General features: G+C 48.6%; 1 protein-coding gene across 3 annotated transcripts in view; it reads right to left on the bottom strand.

Moving 5' to 3' along the window:
* Nucleotides 1-20,680, bottom strand: part of EPC1 (enhancer of polycomb 1) — a 1,518,836-nt gene that overhangs the window by 279,350 nt on the left and 1,218,806 nt on the right. The window contains exon 14 of one of the 3 annotated variants that reach the window (XM_078663340.1): nt 19,299-20,674. The exons of the other annotated variants lie outside the window; for them this stretch is intronic. Coding sequence (XP_078519466.1) covers nt 20,602-20,674 — 73 coding nt within the window. The 3' untranslated portion in view covers nt 19,299-20,601. Of the gene's footprint in view, nt 1-19,298; nt 20,675-20,680 lie in introns of those variants that run through there. 3 annotated transcript variants of the gene reach the window in all.

Raw genomic sequence — 20,680 nt, 5'->3', positions numbered from 1 at the left:
CTTCAACCGGGAATGGGCCTTCTTTGATATCCATCAATACTCCATGATGTACAATTTGACTCTGGGGATGACCTTGGGATTCACCATGGCACGCTGATCACATGATGCCAATTAGTGTTTGAAGCCCCAACACCAGAGACTGACCTCTTGGGGTCTGTCACAGGCATCAGTTGTGGCAATCCCAACACATCCTGAAATCTGTGGCCTTAGGAGGTGACATAACCCTAGCACACTGGAATTTTGTAGAGAAAACTCGTTCAAGTCTGAAGACTTGAGGTAGTGAGCTCCAGATGTAAGCCGAAAGGCATGGAAAGAAAGAAACCAAAATCAGCACATGGCCCTGACGTCCCAACTGGGGCAGGATGGACCTGACACAGAGCCGCACAATGCTACTTGGGAGATTCTCAATGCGTGGAAACTGCAGTTAGAAGTCTCTATCAGAAACTACAAGTTCACTTCCTGGGTCTACTGCACAATAGATTCTGTTTTCTTTTTCCTGTCTAAACTATCTCCTGGTCCAGGATATTTTACTGCTGCCCGTTTGCTTCTGTATGCTGTCCCTACGTACTGGGCTGAATTTCCTCCTATTTTTTTGTCTTCTTCTATTTAATCCATCCTTTTCCCCCCTTTTCGATTTTGATCTTTCTACTTAACTTCCCATCTTTACCGCATTAATCTCAAAAGCCACACTAAATGATACAGCACTGGGATCTGTGTAAATGGCAGTTTCCTCTGTGACTATGTAGATGCATTCACTGATGACTAAAGAGGTAAACAATTTTGGGATCTGACAATTTAGGGGCTGCTGGATGGGGTCCTTTAAGTTTATTTCTGCCAAGGGCCATGTTGTGCTGTTTTGCTAGCCTAGGAGAAGACTTGCTAACTTCAGTTGTCCTTCTGTTTTTTGGGTCTGTATCAAAATACAGGACTCTAGAATGTCTGATCTTTTGTTCTCAAAGTGAGGTCTTCGCAGATTGTATGGTTTCCTTAATCATAATCAAAAAATTGACTGAGTACTGTCTTGAAGACAATCTACCTCAGCCATGGTCCTCCGACTACGCCTGACAAGTTTTAAGAGGCAGTTTTTTTATTCCTAAGATTTTTCATTCTGTATGGAAAAACATGTTCCAAGCACCAAGTCCGCTGCTGTATACGCACAGCATCAAAAACTTGAAGTTAAGAACACCTAAAAAAAAAAAAAAATATATATATATATAATGTTGGTAAATGAAAGTGCTGCCACTAAACCCCTCATACTTAATTCAGGTACAGAAAGAGATGGAAACAAGTTTTCTTGAAAGTAGACAATAGCCTTAATGCATGTTGCATTATTTTTATGTTATATGTATTTAGCAAGGATTCGTAATCCGACTTCAGGTATATTCAAACCAATTCTTGATTGGTGCCAAAGTTTTCCAACAGCTAAAAATCTGAAGCCTTTTAGACAGTACAAACACAAAAGAACTAGTGAGAAAAGCACTACAATGTAAACAAACATTGGCAAAGCTAATAGACCTGGCATTTGGGGCCTACTAGCTGCTTTGGCAATGATTTTTAGCGATGCTGATTAGCAATCAGCATCTGTTACAGCACAATGCTTTTTGCTGATGCTATTTTGCACTGGAGAACAAAAGGTGAGATAATGAGGCCACTGTGCGCCATTTTCTTTATTTTTTATTGACTGATCCTAAGATGAAGTGGCACCACTTACATTGGTCAATTAAAAAACAAAACACATTTTAAGCGCTCAAAAAGCATGTTTGTAGTGGGCTGGCAGCAAACAAATTGATGACAGTAATTGACCCGGGAACAGCGGCGCTACGGTTTGCGTTCTCTTGACACGGATGGGCCTGAGGGCGGGGTCGGGGAGGCGCGAGACTGTGGCAGCTGCGATCCCTGATGCCCGGCCATATATGAGGAAGGTGCTGGCAGTTGGGAAAATGACGTTGATGTAGCCGCTCGTGGACCCGGTAACTACAGGCGTTAAAAGCAGCGGCACAGCAGTTAATACACGAGGCGGCCAGGAACAAGCGAGCTGAGATGCGACCTGTGATACCGGCATGGCCATACCCTCATTGAACAGGCCCACGGAAGCGCTGAAACTCCCCTCCCCTTGTTATAGATGGGGACCAGGGGCGACCACGTGCATCATAACTATTTTTTTTTTTTTTTTTTTTTTAATTTTTTTTTTATTGAAGTTGTATTCAGATTATATACAGCGTACATAAAAAATAAGAAAACACAGAAAAATAACAATTACATTTAGTTTCGACTCAACAAAATGTTAAACCCATTTACTCAAAATAGCATCCCCAAATTTGATCAAATTTTCTAATACCCCCAACTCTTTGAGCATATAAGAGTTCGCTTTTCCTGACCCTTTTCATTTTTTCCAACCATTCCTGCAGCGTCGGGATATAGGATGAAAGCCAATTCTGCAGTAATAAAGATCTAGCCACGGCCATTATAATATAAATCAATTTTGCCAAGTGACTGGAAAATATACAATCAGGGTCATATCCAAATAATAACATTCTTGCATTGCATTCATTTACTAACTCCCTTAATCGGAGTGTTTTCTTTTTTAAAGATTAAAATCAATCCCATTGTAATAAAAAATTGGGGTAGGTCTGGGTTTAAAACATCATAACTATTTTTATATGCCCCACGTCTAAGCACCTCTGCAGTAATGCTCGCCGCAGTAACGAGGAGCTGCAATGAGGGGACTGCCCCGAAATAGTATGCAGAACAATTGCAGAGGACACTGGCGCAGTTGAAAATCCCTGGGGCATACCCGCAGAACTGCCAGGTCTTCTCCCCACTCCTCCCCAGCGAGATTTGATGTGCACAGAAGCCCGAAGTAGCTACATACAGCCCTGCTGTCCCATGCTTTGAGCCAAACACAGGACACTTCTGAGATTGGACCTACAGGCTCGTCTGGCCAGGCATAGTGTCAGACTGGGTGGCCATACTTCTGGCCTGGGCCCAAGCTGCCAGCACTGTCTGCGTGACCTACACAGGGTCCCCTCCTCCCCTTTCGTGCCAAGTGTACCATGGGTGGCCATACCTCACGATGGGGCAGAGGCTCCAAAAAGAGCCAACTGTCCTTTGATGGCACAAAAGCCCCCAGGCGTGAAGAAACAAAGGGACCATCGGGTGCTGAGGCCCCTGCGTTAGAGGGTGCAGCTGCCACCATGGCAGAACTACGCCTGTTACAGAGCAATCGATGATCACCTAGACACCCTCACTACACGCCTTGACGCAGTGGTCGAAGTGGGGGGAAAAAAGTAGGGGAACTGTGGGCGGAGAATCAGAGAATGGGAATAACCCAAGGATTGGATCAGTGGGCCGAGCCAGATGTGTGGCCAGAATGCGCAAACATCTCAATTTTTAGTAATTGTTTGGTATTTCACTGCCCAGTTTAATCAACCAATGGATACACATGATTATTAAAGGTTATAATGAGTTATTGACATTAAAATATATTCACAAAGTGGGATATGGTTCTAATCACAGAATATCCCATATACGATAAAATGTGGAAGCACAAGCCATTTGTCTCCGAGACATGGAGTTTGTCATCAGCACTTCTCCCTTTTTCCACAACAGCAGTCCAAACATGAATAGCAAAATATCCTAGTTTGCAAATGTTTAATATATAAATATGGTTGTGCCATATTTGCCTCATAATGCAAGAACTGCTGCATGATCTGACCATTTATACCAAAATTGCTTGTAGCTCAAACGAATCAAACGTTAATAAAAAATGTGACTTGTTTTGCTCCGGAGTGGATGGCCTATTGCAAAGATTGACTGATCACTTTTCTCACTGCTGCATTTGTATGTTAAACTGGTACTAATAAGGCAACATCTTTCCAGAGACTGTTAGCATGTGTACACATGTCAAAATAATAAATATCAGGAAATATATTGCATACTGATTACACTGCAGCCTTTTTTGAATGCATAATGTAGTCAACACTGCTGCATAATTTTGTCCTCCTTTGCTGCATAATTAATTCCAGTGACCCCACAGCAGGCAGCACATGTTAAAAGTGCTTGTGAATGAAGCAGAGAGACTGTGAAGTTTTTGAACTTAGTTTGGTGTGCGTGCAAATCCTGCATTGCCAATCCCTGGTAAGTTGCAGCTACTACTGCTGAAACAAGGCCAATGGAGGTACCTATGGGTGAGGCAGACTGGCCTCAAGGGCAGGGCCGGCCTTAGCACTGGTGGTGCCCTGTGCATTAATGTTTGTTAGTGTCGGCTAATGACCACCTCTGCCATGAATTCCCTCACCAGCACCCTTTAACAGTGGCCCTCAAGTCTCCATAACCACACTATCACAGATGCATTTAATTTGATTTACAGCGCCTCTCATACCATTGTATGGTGTCGGAGCACTTTACATCACAAACATTACACAAAGACAATCAATGTGTGTGTTAATATCTGTATAGAAAATGTTACATATGACTAAGGACTACAAGGTGTAGGAGTCTCATGACAACCATACTAGTAGGCAGTATAGTTTAATAGTGATTGGTCTGGAGAAACACAAACTCAGAAATTAAAACGCAATACCATGGTTGGAGGCTCTCTTTAATAATCAGAATTGATTTCTGTCCAAACACTGAACACTTTTTGCAACATTAGGATAATCAAGGACTGGGGGAAAAAACATCACGCTCTAATTTATACCTTGTAGTTTGTATACAGCTCTTAGATGACAGTTAATAGCTCACTGTTCTATGTTAGGATTTTAACTTATAAACTGCAAGTAACAAAATGATCTCTCCAACAAAAGCAGTAGCCCACTGACCCATTTACATTATGTGCACTTTGCGATCTGCATGGTACATGTTCTTTGCAGCAGGTACATTAACCCTCTGAGCTACCTTTCCATGAGTCAAAACTTCCACTAGACAAAAGTCTGATCTCTCTCTAGGAAGAACATTTATCACCAGAGTCATCATGACATTTTTATTGTTGCCAAAAATTGCTGGAGGCCAGGAAGAAGGCAGCCATCGCTTTTAAAACCATTAGCATAAGTTACTTACCTTCGGTAACGATAGATCTGTAAGAAACAGTAGTTAGTATTAGATTCCTTACCTTAGAATATCTCCAGGCGTCAGACTGGATCCGGCAAATGTTGCGTAGCAGTACCCCTGCGCGTCGGTAGGCGTCGTCTGCGCGTCCGTCGTCGGGATGACGTCGTCGGAGTACTTAGACGCTGCCCTCGCGCGCTGACATCAGTTCTTATACACAGCTTTTACGCGCCAGAAAACGCAGAGCCATGATAAAAACCAACACTGGTGCCATAAAACTAGGGCCCTGAAAGGGGATGACCTTAACCCTAGATATAGGTTCGGGGAAGATGGGTGGGGCGGTAAGGAATCTAATACTAACTACTGTTTCTTACAGATATATCATTACGGAAGGTAAGTAACTTGTCCATCTGAAAGAAACAGGTTACTATTAGATTCCTTACCTTAGAATAGATACCCCAGCAATACCAACCCCGGTGATGGGTCTGCGAACCAATGATCACACCAGAAAGTCCTGGAGAACGGAACGGCCGAAAAAGCCATCTCTCCGGACTTGGCTGTCCAGGCAGTAGTGTCTTGCGAACGTGTGCAGCGAGGCCCACGTAGCTGCCTGACAGATGTCCTGCAAGGGGACTCCACGACCCAGGGCAGTGGTAGCCGCCGTGGCCCGAGTAGAATGGGCCCTCAGCCCAACAGGAGGCTCCTTCCTCGCCAAAGAGTAGCAGATCTTGATACACAAGACGACCCACCGAGAGATGGTTTGTTTGTGCACCGCCAGACCTTTCTTAGCGCCCACGTAACCAACAAAGAGTTGGTCATCCACCCGGAACTGGCGTGTGCGATCCAGATAGAATGAGAGCGCACGTTTTGGGTCCAGACGGTGGAGCCTCTCTTCCTCTTTCGAGGGATGCGGAGGCGGAAAAAAGGTGGGCAAGGTGATGGACTGCCCGATGTGGAAGGCTGTGACTACCTTGGGCAGGAAAGAGGGTCGCGTCCGCAACACAACTTTGTCCGGATGGACAGAAAGGAAAGGAGGTTTAGAAGAAAGGGCCTGGAGCTCACTCACTCTCCTGGCAGAGGTGATGGCAACCAGGAATGCAGTCTTAAGGGTAAGAAGACGAAGAGGACAGTTATGAAGTGGCTCGAAGGGAGCGCAGATCAGATAAGTCAGAACAAGGTTCAAGTCCCACTGAGGCATCACGAACGGAACAGGAGGGAACATATGAGTGATGCCCTTCAAGAACCTATTTACAACTGGGGACTTGAACAAAGAGGGCTGATCAGGTAGCCTTAAGAAGGCGGAAATGGCAGAGAGGTAGCCCTTGACAGTGCCCAGAACAGAGCCCTGCTGGGCAAGAGAAAGGAGAAAGAGGAGAACCTCAGAAAGAGGGGCAGAGAGTGGATCCACAGCCTTTGCTGTACACCATGCCACAAATTTGTTCCACCTGCAGGCGTATGCCGATTTTGTGGAGGGACGCCTGGCTGCCAGAATAACACCACAGACTTCAGGAGGCAAGTCAAATGGCCTCAACTGTCGCCGCTCAATCTCCACGCATGGAGGTGAAGGCTGGACAGGTTCGGGTGGAGGACCGTCCCCTGGTGCTGCGACAGAAGGTCCTCCTGAAGAGGTAGACGAATCGGGGGATGGACTGACATGCTGAGTAGCGCTGGATACCAGTACCTTCGTGCCCAGTCCGGAGCCACAAGGATGACTTGGGCCCAGTCGCGCCTAATCTTCTTCAGCACTCTGGGCAGAAGTGGTATAGGCGAAAAGGCGTACAACAGACCGCAACTCCAATTGCGACGAAAAGCGTCGCCGAGCGAGTGCCGCCTTGGAAATTCCAACGCGCAGAACTGATGACATTGCGCGTTCTCTTCTGTGGCGAATAGCCAAGGCTCTCCCCACTGCTGAAAGAGACCTTGTGCCACGTCCGAGTTGAGATGCCACTCGTGATCCATCATGCACCGACGGCTGAGTCAGTCCGCCCTGGCGTTCAGGGAACCTGCCAGGTGTTGAACCACCAGGGTCTCGCCCTAATGTTCAGCCACTGCCAGAGGCGCAGAGCCTCCTGGCATAGGGTCCACGACCCCACCCCGCCCTGTTTGTTGGAGTACCACATGGCGGTGGTGTTGTACGTGAACACCTGCACTACACTCCCCCGGACAGAGGGGAGGAATGCCTACAGTGCAAGCCGGATCGCCCGCAGTTCCAGAAGGTTGATATGGAGCCGGGACTCCACCGGAGACCAGAGTCCTCTGATCTCCGCCTCTCCCATGTGGCCCCCCCAGCCCTGGAGGGACTCGCCCGTCACAACTATGTGCTGCAGTTGGGGTAGGGAGAGGGATCTGCCGCTGAACCAATCACGGTCTGTGAGTCACCACTGCAACTGTCTTGCAGTGCCCTCCGAGATCAAGACGTGGTCGGACAAGTTGCCCTGATGCTGGGCCCACTGAAACTTCAGAGCCCGCATCCGCCACCGGGCGTGATGCACCAGAAGGATGCAGGAGGCCATCAGCCCCAGAAGCCGCAGTGTCAACCTGACCGAGACTCGAGATAACGGCTGAAAGATCGGAATCAGAGCCTGAATATCCTGAACCCGCTGTTTGGGAGGATAAACCCGAAACTGCGCCGAGTCTAGAACCGCTCCGATGAAGAGGAGCCTCTGGGAGGGACACAGGTGCGACTTCGGCACATTGATGGAAAACCCCAGCATATGCAGGAGGTCGGCCGTAGTCTGGAGGGGGCTGACAACTGTCTGGGGCGAGCCCGCCTTCAACAACCAGTCGTCGAGGTAGGGGAAGACTGAAACCCCTAACCTGCGCAGATGAGCTGCGACCACCGCCATCACTTTTGTGAACACCCATGGGGCGCTGGTAAAGCCGAAGGGGAGCACAGTAAACGGAAAGTGCTCGTGGCCTACCGTGAACCGCAGGTAATGCCGATGGGCTGGCAGGACGGGGATGTGGAAATACACGTCCTGCAAGTTCAACACTACCATCCAGTCTCCGGGGTCCACGGCAGCCAAGACCTGAGCCTGAGCCAGAGTCAGCATCTTGAACTTCTCCTTCCGGAGGAAGCCGTTGACGTTCCTTAGGTCCAAGATAGGGCATAGGCCCCCTTTGCCCTTCTTGGGTACCAGAAAGTAGTGGGAATAGCAATCACACCCTACTTCTGGCCCAGGAACGCGCTCGATGGCCCCCTTGGCCAAGAGGGCTGACACTTCCTCTTGCAGAAGTTGCAAGTGATCTCCCGACACGCGGTGGTACTGCGGTGCCATGGCTGGAGGGGTCGCCTCGAAGGGGAGGGAGTAGCCCCTTCGGACAATTTGCAGCACCTACCTGTCCAAAGTGATGGTACGCCAGTGAAGGAGGTGATGGGGGACCCTGCCACTCACTGGCGTTAAATGGGCCTGAAAGCTCGGACTAGGAAGGCTTTAAGGTGGATGCTGCGGGGGTAGAGGTGGACTGGCCGCGCCGTTGTCCCCTGGCACCTCCACAGCGGTTACCACGCCCACCGCCACGCTGGATGCTAGACTGCGGCCCGTGGCTGGCAGGACGTGAAGGGGCGCCCCTTCCTTGGCCACGAAAGGAGCAAAAAGCAGACTGCTGCTGACGCTGCCCCGAGAGGCCCAAGGACTTGGCCTTAGCCCTGGAGTCCTTGAAAAGTTCAAGCACATGATCTGCCTTGCCACCAAAGAGGTGGCTGCCATCAAACGGCATGTCCATGAGGGTGTTCTGGACATCGGCCGAGAAGTTGGCGGACCTCAGCCAGGCTTGGCGGCGAACCGCCACCGTCGTTGACATCGCCCTGCCCAGCGAGTCCGTGGTATCCAGTCCACATCGTATAGAGTATCGAGCTGCGTCTCGTCCCTCCGCGAGGGATTGAGAGAGTTTGTCCCGGGCCCCCTCCAGACACTCTGGCAGCACAGCCGCAAATGTATCCCACAGAGAGTGGGTATAACGGCCCAAGAGGCAAGCGGTGTTGACTGACCGCAGTCCGCAGCTAAGGAACGAGAACAGCTTCTTACCAAACTGTTCATACCTCTTGGATTCCCGATCAGGGGGAGCAATCGGGAATGCGGAATGGGAAGTAGAGGCCTGGATAACCAGACTCTTGGGGGTAGGGTGGGTGGACAGGAAGTTAGGGTCACCCGGAGCTGGGCGGTGGCGCCTGGCGACGTTCCTATCTACAGGGGGGCCTGTAGCAGGCCTGGACCAGGTGCCCAACAGAACGTCCATGAGAGCCTCATTAAACTGCAGTAAAGGCTCCGGAGCGCAAGTCTGCGGTTTAAGGACCTCAGTGAGGATGTTAGACCTCACAGTAGCGACGGGGAGCGTAAGCGCCAAGGCCTTGGCTGCCTGCGTCAGCACCACACTATAAGCAGCCCCCTCCTCCGTAGCCACGGTAGGAGGGGAGACAAATCCAGTGTCAGGGGAGGTATCAAGACCACTGGCCTCCCTTAGCTCCTCTGTCCAGTCCTGGAAGGACTGACACTCACGTGTAAGAGGGTCTTCAGACCCCTCTCAATCCCCTTCGTCCTCCATCTCCTGAAACTCAGGGTCAAAGGATGGAGCCGGATCAAAGAAGAAAGATTCCTCAGCCGGCGTCGAATGCGGCGTCGGTCCGACGCCGGATCCGGACCGAGAGAGGGATCAGGGACGGCGTCGTGCGGAGAGGGCGCGGGGGCGACACCCTGGGGGTCGACGCCAGCGGGGTAGTGAGGTCGACCAGGGGCGGCCCGCAGGGCCCGGAGGCACCGCGGAACCCAACGGAGGAGAGAGGGACCTCATGGCCAAGAGGAAGGCCTCGATCTCCTCCGGCATCACGTTCAGCCCAGGGACCGGCGGGTATAGAGCTGGTTGTGGTGACTGCGGCTCCGGCGGAGCAGCGGAGTCGCCCGAACCCCCGGTCGCATCGCGCGAGCGTCGGGGAGAGTCAGAAGAGCGATGGCGACTTAGAGCCCGAGTAATGGTGTCGACTCGTCGAGCTTCGATGACTGTGGCCCCGCGACCGGTCCCTCGACCCCATCCTGGACCGCGAACTTGAGCGGCGCGGGGCCGACTGCCGGAGCTCGAGGCGCTTGCGGGACCGCTCCCGCCTAGCCTTCGACGTCAAGGCCGGGCAGTCGGGGCACGACCGGTCGCCGTGGTTGGCCCCAAGGCAATACAGGCACCGGCGGTGGGGATCAGTAACCGACATCAGTCGGTTGCAGTCGGTACAGGGCTTGAACCCAGGCATTCCCTGCCGGCACCGAGGGTCGTGAAGACTCGAGAAAAGATCAAAAAGATCAAAAAAGTTTTAGTCAAAAAATGACTAAGGTACTGCTTTCTCCGGACCTGTGCTAGCTGGCGCGGAAAAAAGAAGAACTGACGTCAGCGGGCGAGGGCGGCGTCTAAGTAGCGCAAGGTTACTGCTACAAAACATTTTCCGGATCCAGTCTGACGCCTGGGGATTTTCTAAGGTAAGGAATCTAATACTAACCTGTTTCTTCCAGATTATACTTGCAAACATGATGCCGCCACCTAAAGTCAGCACCCGGTGGGGTCACACCGGCTGCACCGCCGTAGAGCTGGCACTTCTCAAGGGTCCTGTGACCTCAGTGACAGGGCCACTGTTGTTCTAGGGTGTGCTGCTTCATAGGAGTGCCTGCAAGACTGGAGGTGAACTTCAGTATGGATAGTGGTAGACAAGCCTTGAAGGTTAACCTACACTTGTCAGGTTTGGGTCCACCTGCAGGTGCTACGACACTGGGGCTTCTAAGGTCTTGCGAAGCCTTCTAACGTCTAGCATGTGATTGTGCTCTCTTAGGAGAGCGGTCTGGTGGACTGGTTATTAAGGCTGAACCTGGTTCCCCAGTTCCAAATTCAGCAGCTCCTGCCATAGTGCTACATCCTCTCCCCCACTGAAAACCATACTGCCCCACTGAGAAAAACTCACACTGCCTTCAACAACAACCCAATTGTTGCCGGCTATAAACACCTGAATGCGGCTTAATTTAAAGTAGGCACTAGACAAGAGCATTATGCGGCCTACATAAAAAAGTAACAACATCCTGGAAAAAGCAAACACTCAGGGAATGCAAAATTGAGCAAACCATGTGAAATGTAAGCAGGAACAACATGGTTACCTTAACGCTTTTACACTCACTATTCAGAAATCAGTGAGTGCTTTTGCCTGAAAAGTTAAGGACATGACTACAGGGCCATGAATGGACCCATTTCAATGTCCATTGCTTATATCCTTACAAAACGTAAGCAGTATGGTAAAAAGACCACATCTCTGGATGCAGAGCAGCAGTACACATTTTGATTTCTAATCCACACATTGCAGTACCTCCAGGATTGGTGCACTAGTTCCAAGCCCAGGGAAAACAAAGACAAGAAAACAAAAATAGCGCGTCAGTGGCAAACTCTGTAAAAGTGGCGCTGATGTGTTTGAGTGTGCAAATCAATCTGGTCAGTTTGCTACCACTCTCTTACTTTATTTATTTATTTTTAATATTTTTAACCTTTTATTCCAGATGCAGCACTTTGGAATTAAAATGTCAGAAAAATACGACATTTCCAGCAAAAGTGTTTTTTTTTTTGGAGCCGCGGGGGAGGAAACACCCGCACCCTCAGCCGCATCACGCGACCGACGAGGGGAAGTCGGAGAACGATGTAGTTTCTTCGACTTATTGTGATTTGTCTACCTCACCCCGAGTGCGAAGACCTTGATCCCGAAGATCGATGGTGATGTCTCCGTGCATGGTCCCTCGACCTCCCACGGGACCAGCACCTCGAACGGCGCGGAGCCGACTGCCGGGCCTCCAGCAACTTTCGGGACCGCTCCTGCAAAGTCTTCAGCGCCATGGCCCGACAGTTGGGGCACGACTTGGGTCGTGGTCGCGCCCCAGGCAGAAAAGACACACTCGTGCGGATACGTCACCTTCATCATACGGTGACAGTCCTCGCAGGACTTAAAACCGGACTGCACCAGGAGTCGCAGACTCAATGAAAAAAATGTAGACAAAATGCCTCAAAAAGTCAGTGAAAAATTGACTGGGGGTTCCTGCTCTTCCCGGATCTGCGCTTGCTGGTTTAGAAAAAGAAAGAACTGACGTCAGTGCGCGTGGGCGGCGTTTAAGTAGCGCCTGCGACATCTCGGTGACCACGACACCAATGATGGACGCGGAGCCGCACAACACCACCTACTGACGCACGGGGGTGCTGCTGACGAAAACTTTCCGAATCCAGTCTGACGCCTGGGGGTAATTCTAAGGTAAGGAATCGATCACTTTGTGTTTCTTTCAGATATACTGTGATACCACTAGTCACACATATGCCACACTGCAACCCCCGGACTGCCGCCCGAAAGACATTTGGCACCCATTGAAGAATTATCTACAGACATATCCATTTGAGATGGATTAATGACATTGGGTGTGCTTTGGCCCGTGGGGCCCTCTTTTACGGGGTTAGGGCTAGCCCCGATAACATTGTATTAAATTCATCAGAAAAGAAGGGGGTAGGCTGTGCATGCTGAATATAAATATGTTTAAGAGGCTACGGCATGCTTTTTGGGGGTTGGCTATAATGTGGAATGTGATTCGCATTGCCTGTCTCACTAAATGGTAAATATTTTACGGGATATGCATAATATGTAGTACTGTTCAAAACTAATACTCATGGACACAATTTATTTCATGGCGAGCGGCTGTCATTATGGTTTCTAAAATTGAAGGTGGGCTCTGTATCATGTTTGATGTTTCATTCACGTAGTTCTGTTATTATATTCTGAGATGTTCTAGATTATATCTTGATGAAGATTGATATTGTACCTGTACGCACTACGAAAATCTCAATAAAATATTATAATAAATAAAAATAAATTCATGGGTGGGTCAACAGAGGAGTGGGTAGGTGAAGTCATCTGGGGAAGTGGGTGAAGTTGAGTTTTAAATCAAAAATTATATCAGGGCTGAGGGGCACATGCAGTACACGAGGGCGAGAGCAATATAGATGGAGAAGCACACAAAGCAATACAGAGCACGTTTTGGCAGCAGAATAGAAGCCCATGAGGAAAACTAAAATGCAGGGGTGTGGAAGGGTCATAATTTAGTGAGGGGATAAGGGCACGAAGGAGACAGATAAAAACAGACACACTCATGGAGTACTCAAACAAAAAGAAAAACGTAGTTTTCTAAAAGTGAGCCGTGAAAGAATTCAAGTCAGCCAAGCAAAAGAATGGTAAAAAGGTTATGCTCCAGGGAAGAACAAATACAAGATGGACATGGAAGACCATTGAATAAGAAGCACATGAGAATAACATAAAGCCAAGCAATGGGCGAGATATAAGCCTGTGTAGGCTCTTGGTAGGCCCACAAAGAGTCTTTTCCAACCAGACAGATTGCCCTGTCTAGTGGATGAGGCTTAACAATTGACTCATTGGACCTAATCACATTTTTTTAAATATGTACATAATTTTTAATGCACAAAATTGTGATCCAGACTTTCAAGGATGCTACTGTAGAGGGAAAGACACATTTTATTTTATTGGTCTCCATTCTACTTTCAGCAACACAAGTGGAATTTATTATGCAAGTCTGTAACTCAGAATGCTCAGCAACAAACAGGGCCCTCAGTTTTGCCTGGCATCTAAACCTGGGGACTCTGCATTAGTGGCCTTCCAGCGTAAGTAATACAAAAAATATCACAGCTAAACGATGGCAGGAGGTTGTTGCAGCATAGTGGGAAACATTAATTGAAGCGTCACAACTGGGCAAAAGAAAGTCATTTTGGCCTCTTTAGCTTATTTAAAGCATAATAATAGGCCATCTAGCCTCCATTTCCGGTCACACTGTTAGCTACATCTGGGAGGAACAGTTTAGTACAATATATGCAGTACCCCTTTCTTCTTTACTATAGATCACTGTAGTATCCTGTTTTCAGACAAACCTACCAGAAGTTGAGGATGCTATTAGCCAAAGAGTGGGTGGCAAAGCACCGGGCCCGATGGGGTTTCCATAGTTCTCATTGAGTATTATCGCTCTTTGGGCCCCTTCGCTGTTGCATGTTTTAATAATCTCACCCATACACCTCTTCCCTACATTTGGGGCACATCCATCACAGCCTCTATATTCGAACAAGCATTTACAATGCAATGGTCTCGGCATTATTAAAGGTAGAGCTATTGGCATTGCTCCTGATTTTTTTTTTAATCATAAATAAATGGCATTGTCATTTACATTGCCAATAGCTTAATCGTTAAATAAATGGCATTGTCATTTACAATGCCAATAGCTTAATCGCTCGCAAATGCATGACCTATTGCATTTACGCCCACACAGAGCCACACACAAAGCCACCCACACACACACACACAGAGCCACCCAGTCATTCACATAGAGCCACCTACACAGAGCCACTCTCACACAGACAGTCACCCACACATAGAGCCACCTACAAAAAAAGCTATCGACACAGAGCTACACACAAACACACAGAGCGCTATGCGCTACACACACAGAGCGCTACACACACAGAGCGCTACACACACACACACGCACACAGAGCACTACACACACACACACACAGCGCTACACACACAGCGCTACACACACACACAGAGCGCCACACACACAGAGGGCCACACACACAGAGACAGAGCGCCACACACACACAGACAGAGCGCCACACACACACAGACAGAGCGCCACACAGAGCGCCACACACACACCGACAGAGCGCCACACACACACAGAGCGCCACACACACAGACAGAGTGCCACACAGACAGAGTGCCACACAGACAGAGTGCCACACAGACAGAGCGCCACACAGACAGAGCGCCACACACACACAGACAGAGCGCCACACACACACAGACAGAGCGCCACACACACAGACAGAGCGCCACACACACACAGACAGAGCGCCACACACACACAGACAGAGCGCCACACACACACAGACAGAGCGCCACACACACACAGACAGAGTGCCACACACACACACAGAGCGCCACGCACACACAGGCAGAGCGCCACGCACACACAGGCAGAGCGCCACACACACACAGGCAGAGCGCCACGCACACACAGGCAGAGCGCCACGCACACACAGAGCCACACACACACAGAGCCACACACAGACATAGCCACACACAGACAGAGCCACACACAGACAGAGCCACACACAGACAGAGCCACACACAGACAGAGCCACCCATCTTTTCACCTGCACAAAGGAAAGGACAAAAACGCACACAGGCTTCGATCAAACACCTTCTAGATTAACTGCCCTGACTGCAGCAGCACGCACAGCTTCAGACCCAGCACTTACCCAACAAATACACTTCCGCCACAGAAGCTGCACTGGCTGGTGAGACTAGTTAGCCAAAGAGGTCAAAAAGGAGGAAAGCGTCCTTGTACTCTGCAGAGGAAAGCAAGCGGAAAGTCAACACGCCTCATGAGACCGCAGTTAAAATGCGAGAACAAAAGGAGTATAGGGAGTGGGTCGTTAGGCGCAGAAAGAAACTAGGCAGCAAAGCGCTAAAAGAAAATATGGAAAACATTAGGAGAAATGTTGTATCAAGTGTCATCTCACTAAGATATTTAAGTGATTGTCCATCATGATGAGTCCCTCACCAAATCCAGTCTCCTGAGGCAAACAGACAGCCCAAGACTGTGAATCAAATAGGTTGCTGTGAAGGACTCGTATGCAGCCAACAGTTAGGAACCTTACCTGAACATGTGTTTTCCAAACCTCAATCTGGCCCACCCAGTGTTCTCTGTCCTAGAGTTAAATCACTTAAAGGCAAGTGTCTATCCTAAATAGTTAAGTGGTGGAGGTGGAGGCATGCACGCCAGTTTCCCTCTTCCGAGTCGTGAGTAGTTAAGAGGAAGTGTCCCCAAATATTACAGAATTTTCACACAGCTCTCACAGCCCACACAGCTCTCACAGCCCACAGAGCCCACACAGCTCTCACAGCCCTCACAGCCCACACAGCTCTCACAGCCCACACAGCCCTCACAGCCCACACAGCCCACACAGCTCTCACAGCCCACACAGCTCTCACAGCCCACACAGCTCACAGCCCACACAGCTCTCACAGCCCACAGCCCACACAGCTCTCACAGCCCTCACAGCTCTCACAGCCCTCACAACTCTCACAGCTCTCACAGCCCACACAGCTCTCACAGCCCACACAGCTCTCACAGCCCACACAGCCCTTACAGCCCTTACAGCTCTCACAGCCCACACAGCTCTCACAGCTCTCACAGCCCACAACGTACAACAGTTGTAAATGTAAAGAAACTGGCATAGAACCCAATTGCTGTATTTCACGCCTCAGAAGCAACACAGGTTCCAAGAACTCATGCTCAGTTTTCGGGAGATTTAAGAAAGCGTGGACCGCTCACTACAAAAGGAACCAGGCCCATTGTCGAGCGCACCATCCACACAGCTGTCAACTGACCCTATGTCATGAGTGACACTGAGCAAGTACTCGTATTCCAAACAACAGAACTAAGCATGCCGGGGCTTGCAGGCTCATACTTACAAGGTAAGATTTAAAGTACCAGCATGCTCAGTGGTGTTAGTAAAAAGTCTGGGCTCTCTGAAAATCACCCTCGTGACAGGGGATGTTAGAGCTACGCATTCAGAGCCCAGACCTCCTATGTGAAAGAACTGCCTTTTCTATATTACTTTGCCTGGTCTCCTTATGAGAACGGCCTGATCGCCATATCATATATGCCGGCAAGGAAGCGCTATGCACAGGGTCTAGTCCGCTTATAGCCATGGTATGGTAACCCTAAATGCAAGGTCCGAGACACTGCCTTACACAGAAACTCATGCACAACACACAAGCCTGGTCCCTGTTACCTTTCACTCTGCTCTCTCACGTCAAAAGTTAATACCAACTTATAACAGTGCACTGGATGGCGAGGGGCAGAAAGACGAGGCTGGCCAGGGGTACAAGGTGGAGAATGGGAAGAGGCACTCTTCCCTCCCTCCTAACTGAAGAGGAAGACGCGAAAACATGTTTCTAAGACAGCCTGCAGCTATCTATATACTGCTTGGTCCTTGCCACTTTTCCAGGGCAGCCCTTGGGTGACGCTCAAACGGGGAAGTGAGATCCGTGTCAGAGAAAACAACGAGGCAGGGTCTCTGGAGTTACCGCAGCCAGGAGGGGTGGACTAGGCGTGACTGGGGCCTTTATGCCACCGTCCATGCCTATGCAGCACGCTTGTGTTCTTTCTGTCTCTCGCCTCCCTCCTCTCAGGGTCTCTCTCTCTCTCTATCTCTCCTGCCAGGCTCACTCGCTGCCCGCCTCAGGTTCTAATCATGTCCTGGAACTTGTTTCCATGGAAACCTTGCTGCAGAGAGAGAAAGAAAGGAGTGGGAAAGGGAGGCTTTCTCTGTTTCTGCCAAGTTGGTATAAATATATTAATAGACAATCAGAAATTGCGTCAAACGCCCATAATCTGCTCGGTTGTTCGTGCTCCTTGGAGCTGTAACGTTTTAAATGCATTGGGAAGCGCATTCATGAAAACATCGCGGCCTATCAGTAGATCATCCTGAGAGAGGGGAGAAGACCGGGACGAGGCAAGGAGAGGGAAAGGGCGAGAATGGACAGGGCGGGCGCGTGGGCCCTGGAGGGAGTCCGACAGAAGGACGAAAGTGCCGTGAGAGAGAAGCAGAGGTGACGCTGGCAGAAGTGCTTGCCTCTGCCGTTTAGGCTGCGGAAGAGCGGTGCGCCCCCAAGCAAAGGAGTTTAGTGCAGCACAATCACAGGGGAGAGCTGTTGGGGGGTATAAGGTATTGGAGCAGATAAAAGGAGGAATACAGGAGGGGGAGGAGAGAAGCTCGAATGCAGTGGCGCTGGAGATGAGGGAAGAGCGGGTAGACAGTCGAGTAGTACGACATTGCGAAAATAACGTGGAAGGGGTTGAAGGACAACGTGCAAGGACGAGAGGCAAGAAGGGAGGAATAGGGGAGGGTAACGGTGACGAGGGAGGGGGGAGAGAAGATATGGGTGAGAACATGAAAGGGGGAGGTGTTGAGAGAAGAGCTAAGGAATGCAGGGTGGTGAGGGGAACAGGTGCGGTAAATCGGGCTGGAAGCGGGCAGCCCTTTCTGCTTTTCAACTCCCCTCTGCGCCTGCCGACATATTACGGGCCTGTTACCGAGAGTTCTTTCGGGCACACCAAATACCTGCTAGACTGCGCCGGCACCGAGGCAGATCACACCACAGAGGAGCAGATGGCGGCCTGCTACAGGGAGAACCCCCTAGCCACTAAGCCCACGTAGTTGGAAGCTGGGCCTGCGCCGAGAGGAGGACGGGCCGCACCGGGCCCAGAGAACAGCCGGCAGGCAGGAAAGCAGGAATAAAAATGGCGGCCACAAGCTTCCGAATTTTTCGGAATCGGGGGCGTAGTTTTGCAGTTTTGAGTGACAGACAACGTCACTGTCTAAAGAACAGCAAAACTTACGCCCCCAAATCCTAAAAAGACGGGGCTAAATCGGAGTGACGCATCTCTCCTCCAATGGCTGGCCTCCGTTTAGGAAGCCAGCCAATGGAGGAGAGACAGGGCAGGGAGGCAGGTTCCAAAGCGCTACTAAGGGACATTAAATCTCTGACCCCCAGACTGCGCAAGCGCAGCCTTTAGGTCCTCGACCTAAAAAGGTGATCGCCTTGGTACCAGCCAATTTCACTTACTGACACTACTGCTAAGATACTCTGCAGAATGATCTACAATATGATCATGGCTTGGGAGTCTGAGGAGTCTGTATTACATCAATGTCAAAATGTGTTTAGGTGCAAAGCAGGAACCATTGAATAGTGCCTTGGTCTTAGGGGAATATATGGTGTCAAAACCAGATTCTATTTAATTTCATTTTTGAAAGAAGTATTGTTGTACTATTGACCAATGCAGACCTGCTTTTAGATTCTTATTGCTGCTAACAAATGAGGTAGCTATTTTGCATGTAGGGACCTTTTTATAATTAGCTGTTCGAGCTCGTAGAACCATATTTTGAACGTTTGCTGTCATTGCTGTTTTATTATGTGTGTTATTATGTATACCCATTTTGTGCTGTTATGAACTGTATACTTTTTGTGCTTGTTTTGTGTATACTTTTATTGATGGTAGAATGGTTCAGAATAAAGTTTTTATTGAAATGAATATTATGTAAATCACCAAAAAAATTTGACTTGACACTAATACTGAAATGAAAGCAATTTAGACAAAAAGGAACAAGGCCACACATTTGTTTGTCAACATGTAATGCCCTGGTTTTATTTTGTGAGAACGAAGTCACAATATTTTCCAGGTAAGATTAAAAACTTTAAGTATAATATATGCCATTGGACTGGGCATTCAGACTTCGGTACTGACAAAGCACTAATAGTAGTCTGTTGAGTACCATTCTCTTCACAGAAGAGAGGCAATATATTTCCAAAGGAAGGCACCCGATAGTTGTGGTTCTGGCCTTGCAGCCTTCTATAGAATCTTATAAGGGAAACAAGCTGGCTGTTTTAGAAGGTGGAATGACGATACATGTACATACAGCATTTACTGCATTCTTCTCCCTTATATCCATTTTCTTATAAACAAGCAAATAATTATGTCTTTGTAACAACAATAATACAATAAAAAGACATTTTAAAGTGTTTAAAAAAGAGCACGACAACATAAGAAAACTCCAGTTGTATGGACTCCATTTGCATACTTGATTTAACACTTTTTGGTGTAGCAGGAAATAGATCTAGAAAGGATTCTTTTGTAAAGCAGCAACATATCCATAGTGTTCGGAGTACAACAAACCACCCATATTGTGTGTGAATGAAAGGGGACAGGAATATTCTAGAAACTTCATTTTTACCTTTTAACTTGAAATATTAGAACAGGAATATACCCATTTAAATAGTAAATTTTTTACACAGAAATTGATGCCTTTAGGTTCTATGTTATGTATGTCACCATTTTTCCACATGATACATCGAAAACTCAAGGACCCTGAGGGAGCCTAGTCATGTTATATCATTTACAAAATACCAAGGAGTCCACAGCTACCTAACACACTTACTTGAGCACAGGAACCAATGAAGGTACAGTGTACAAAAAACTGTAAACACGGCACAATAAATAGGTAAAACAGCAGGTTCCGCACCATGCACATGATGAGATGACACACTTCAACTCGATACAATCTTACATCTCACATACCATTGCTGTGATTTTTCTTTTCCTCCCCACCCTCCAATAACCCCAAGTGCAAAGCATCACAAATGAGCAGTTCTGTATTCAAGTAACATATATACATAAGGGCATGACAAATATGAAGTATTGTACAAATAATTGCTGTGTCCAAATTTACGGAGGTTGATTTTTTCCTATTAACAGTATGAAAAGAAAAAAAATCAAAGCGAGAGAAATTGCATTGCTGTCAAGTCCCAACAGTTGCCACAGAAATGCACTGTGCTGCATTCCATCATCTCGTGCATTCATAATGCTACAGATGCATAGCACCTAAAAAGTTCCCAAGGATTTAGTCCCATTCCGGTGGAAACTACGTCACCTCCATTGCCACTGTATTGTCTGCTATACTGTTCAATGCTGACTTTTCTGGCTCATGGTTTTCCCTAAAG

The sequence above is a fragment of the Lissotriton helveticus genome, chromosome 10 (genome assembly GCF_964261635.1).
Source record: "Lissotriton helveticus chromosome 10, aLisHel1.1, whole genome shotgun sequence".
NCBI lineage: Eukaryota > Metazoa > Chordata > Amphibia > Caudata > Salamandridae > Lissotriton > Lissotriton helveticus.
This window is presented reverse-complemented; position numbering and strand designations above follow the sequence as displayed.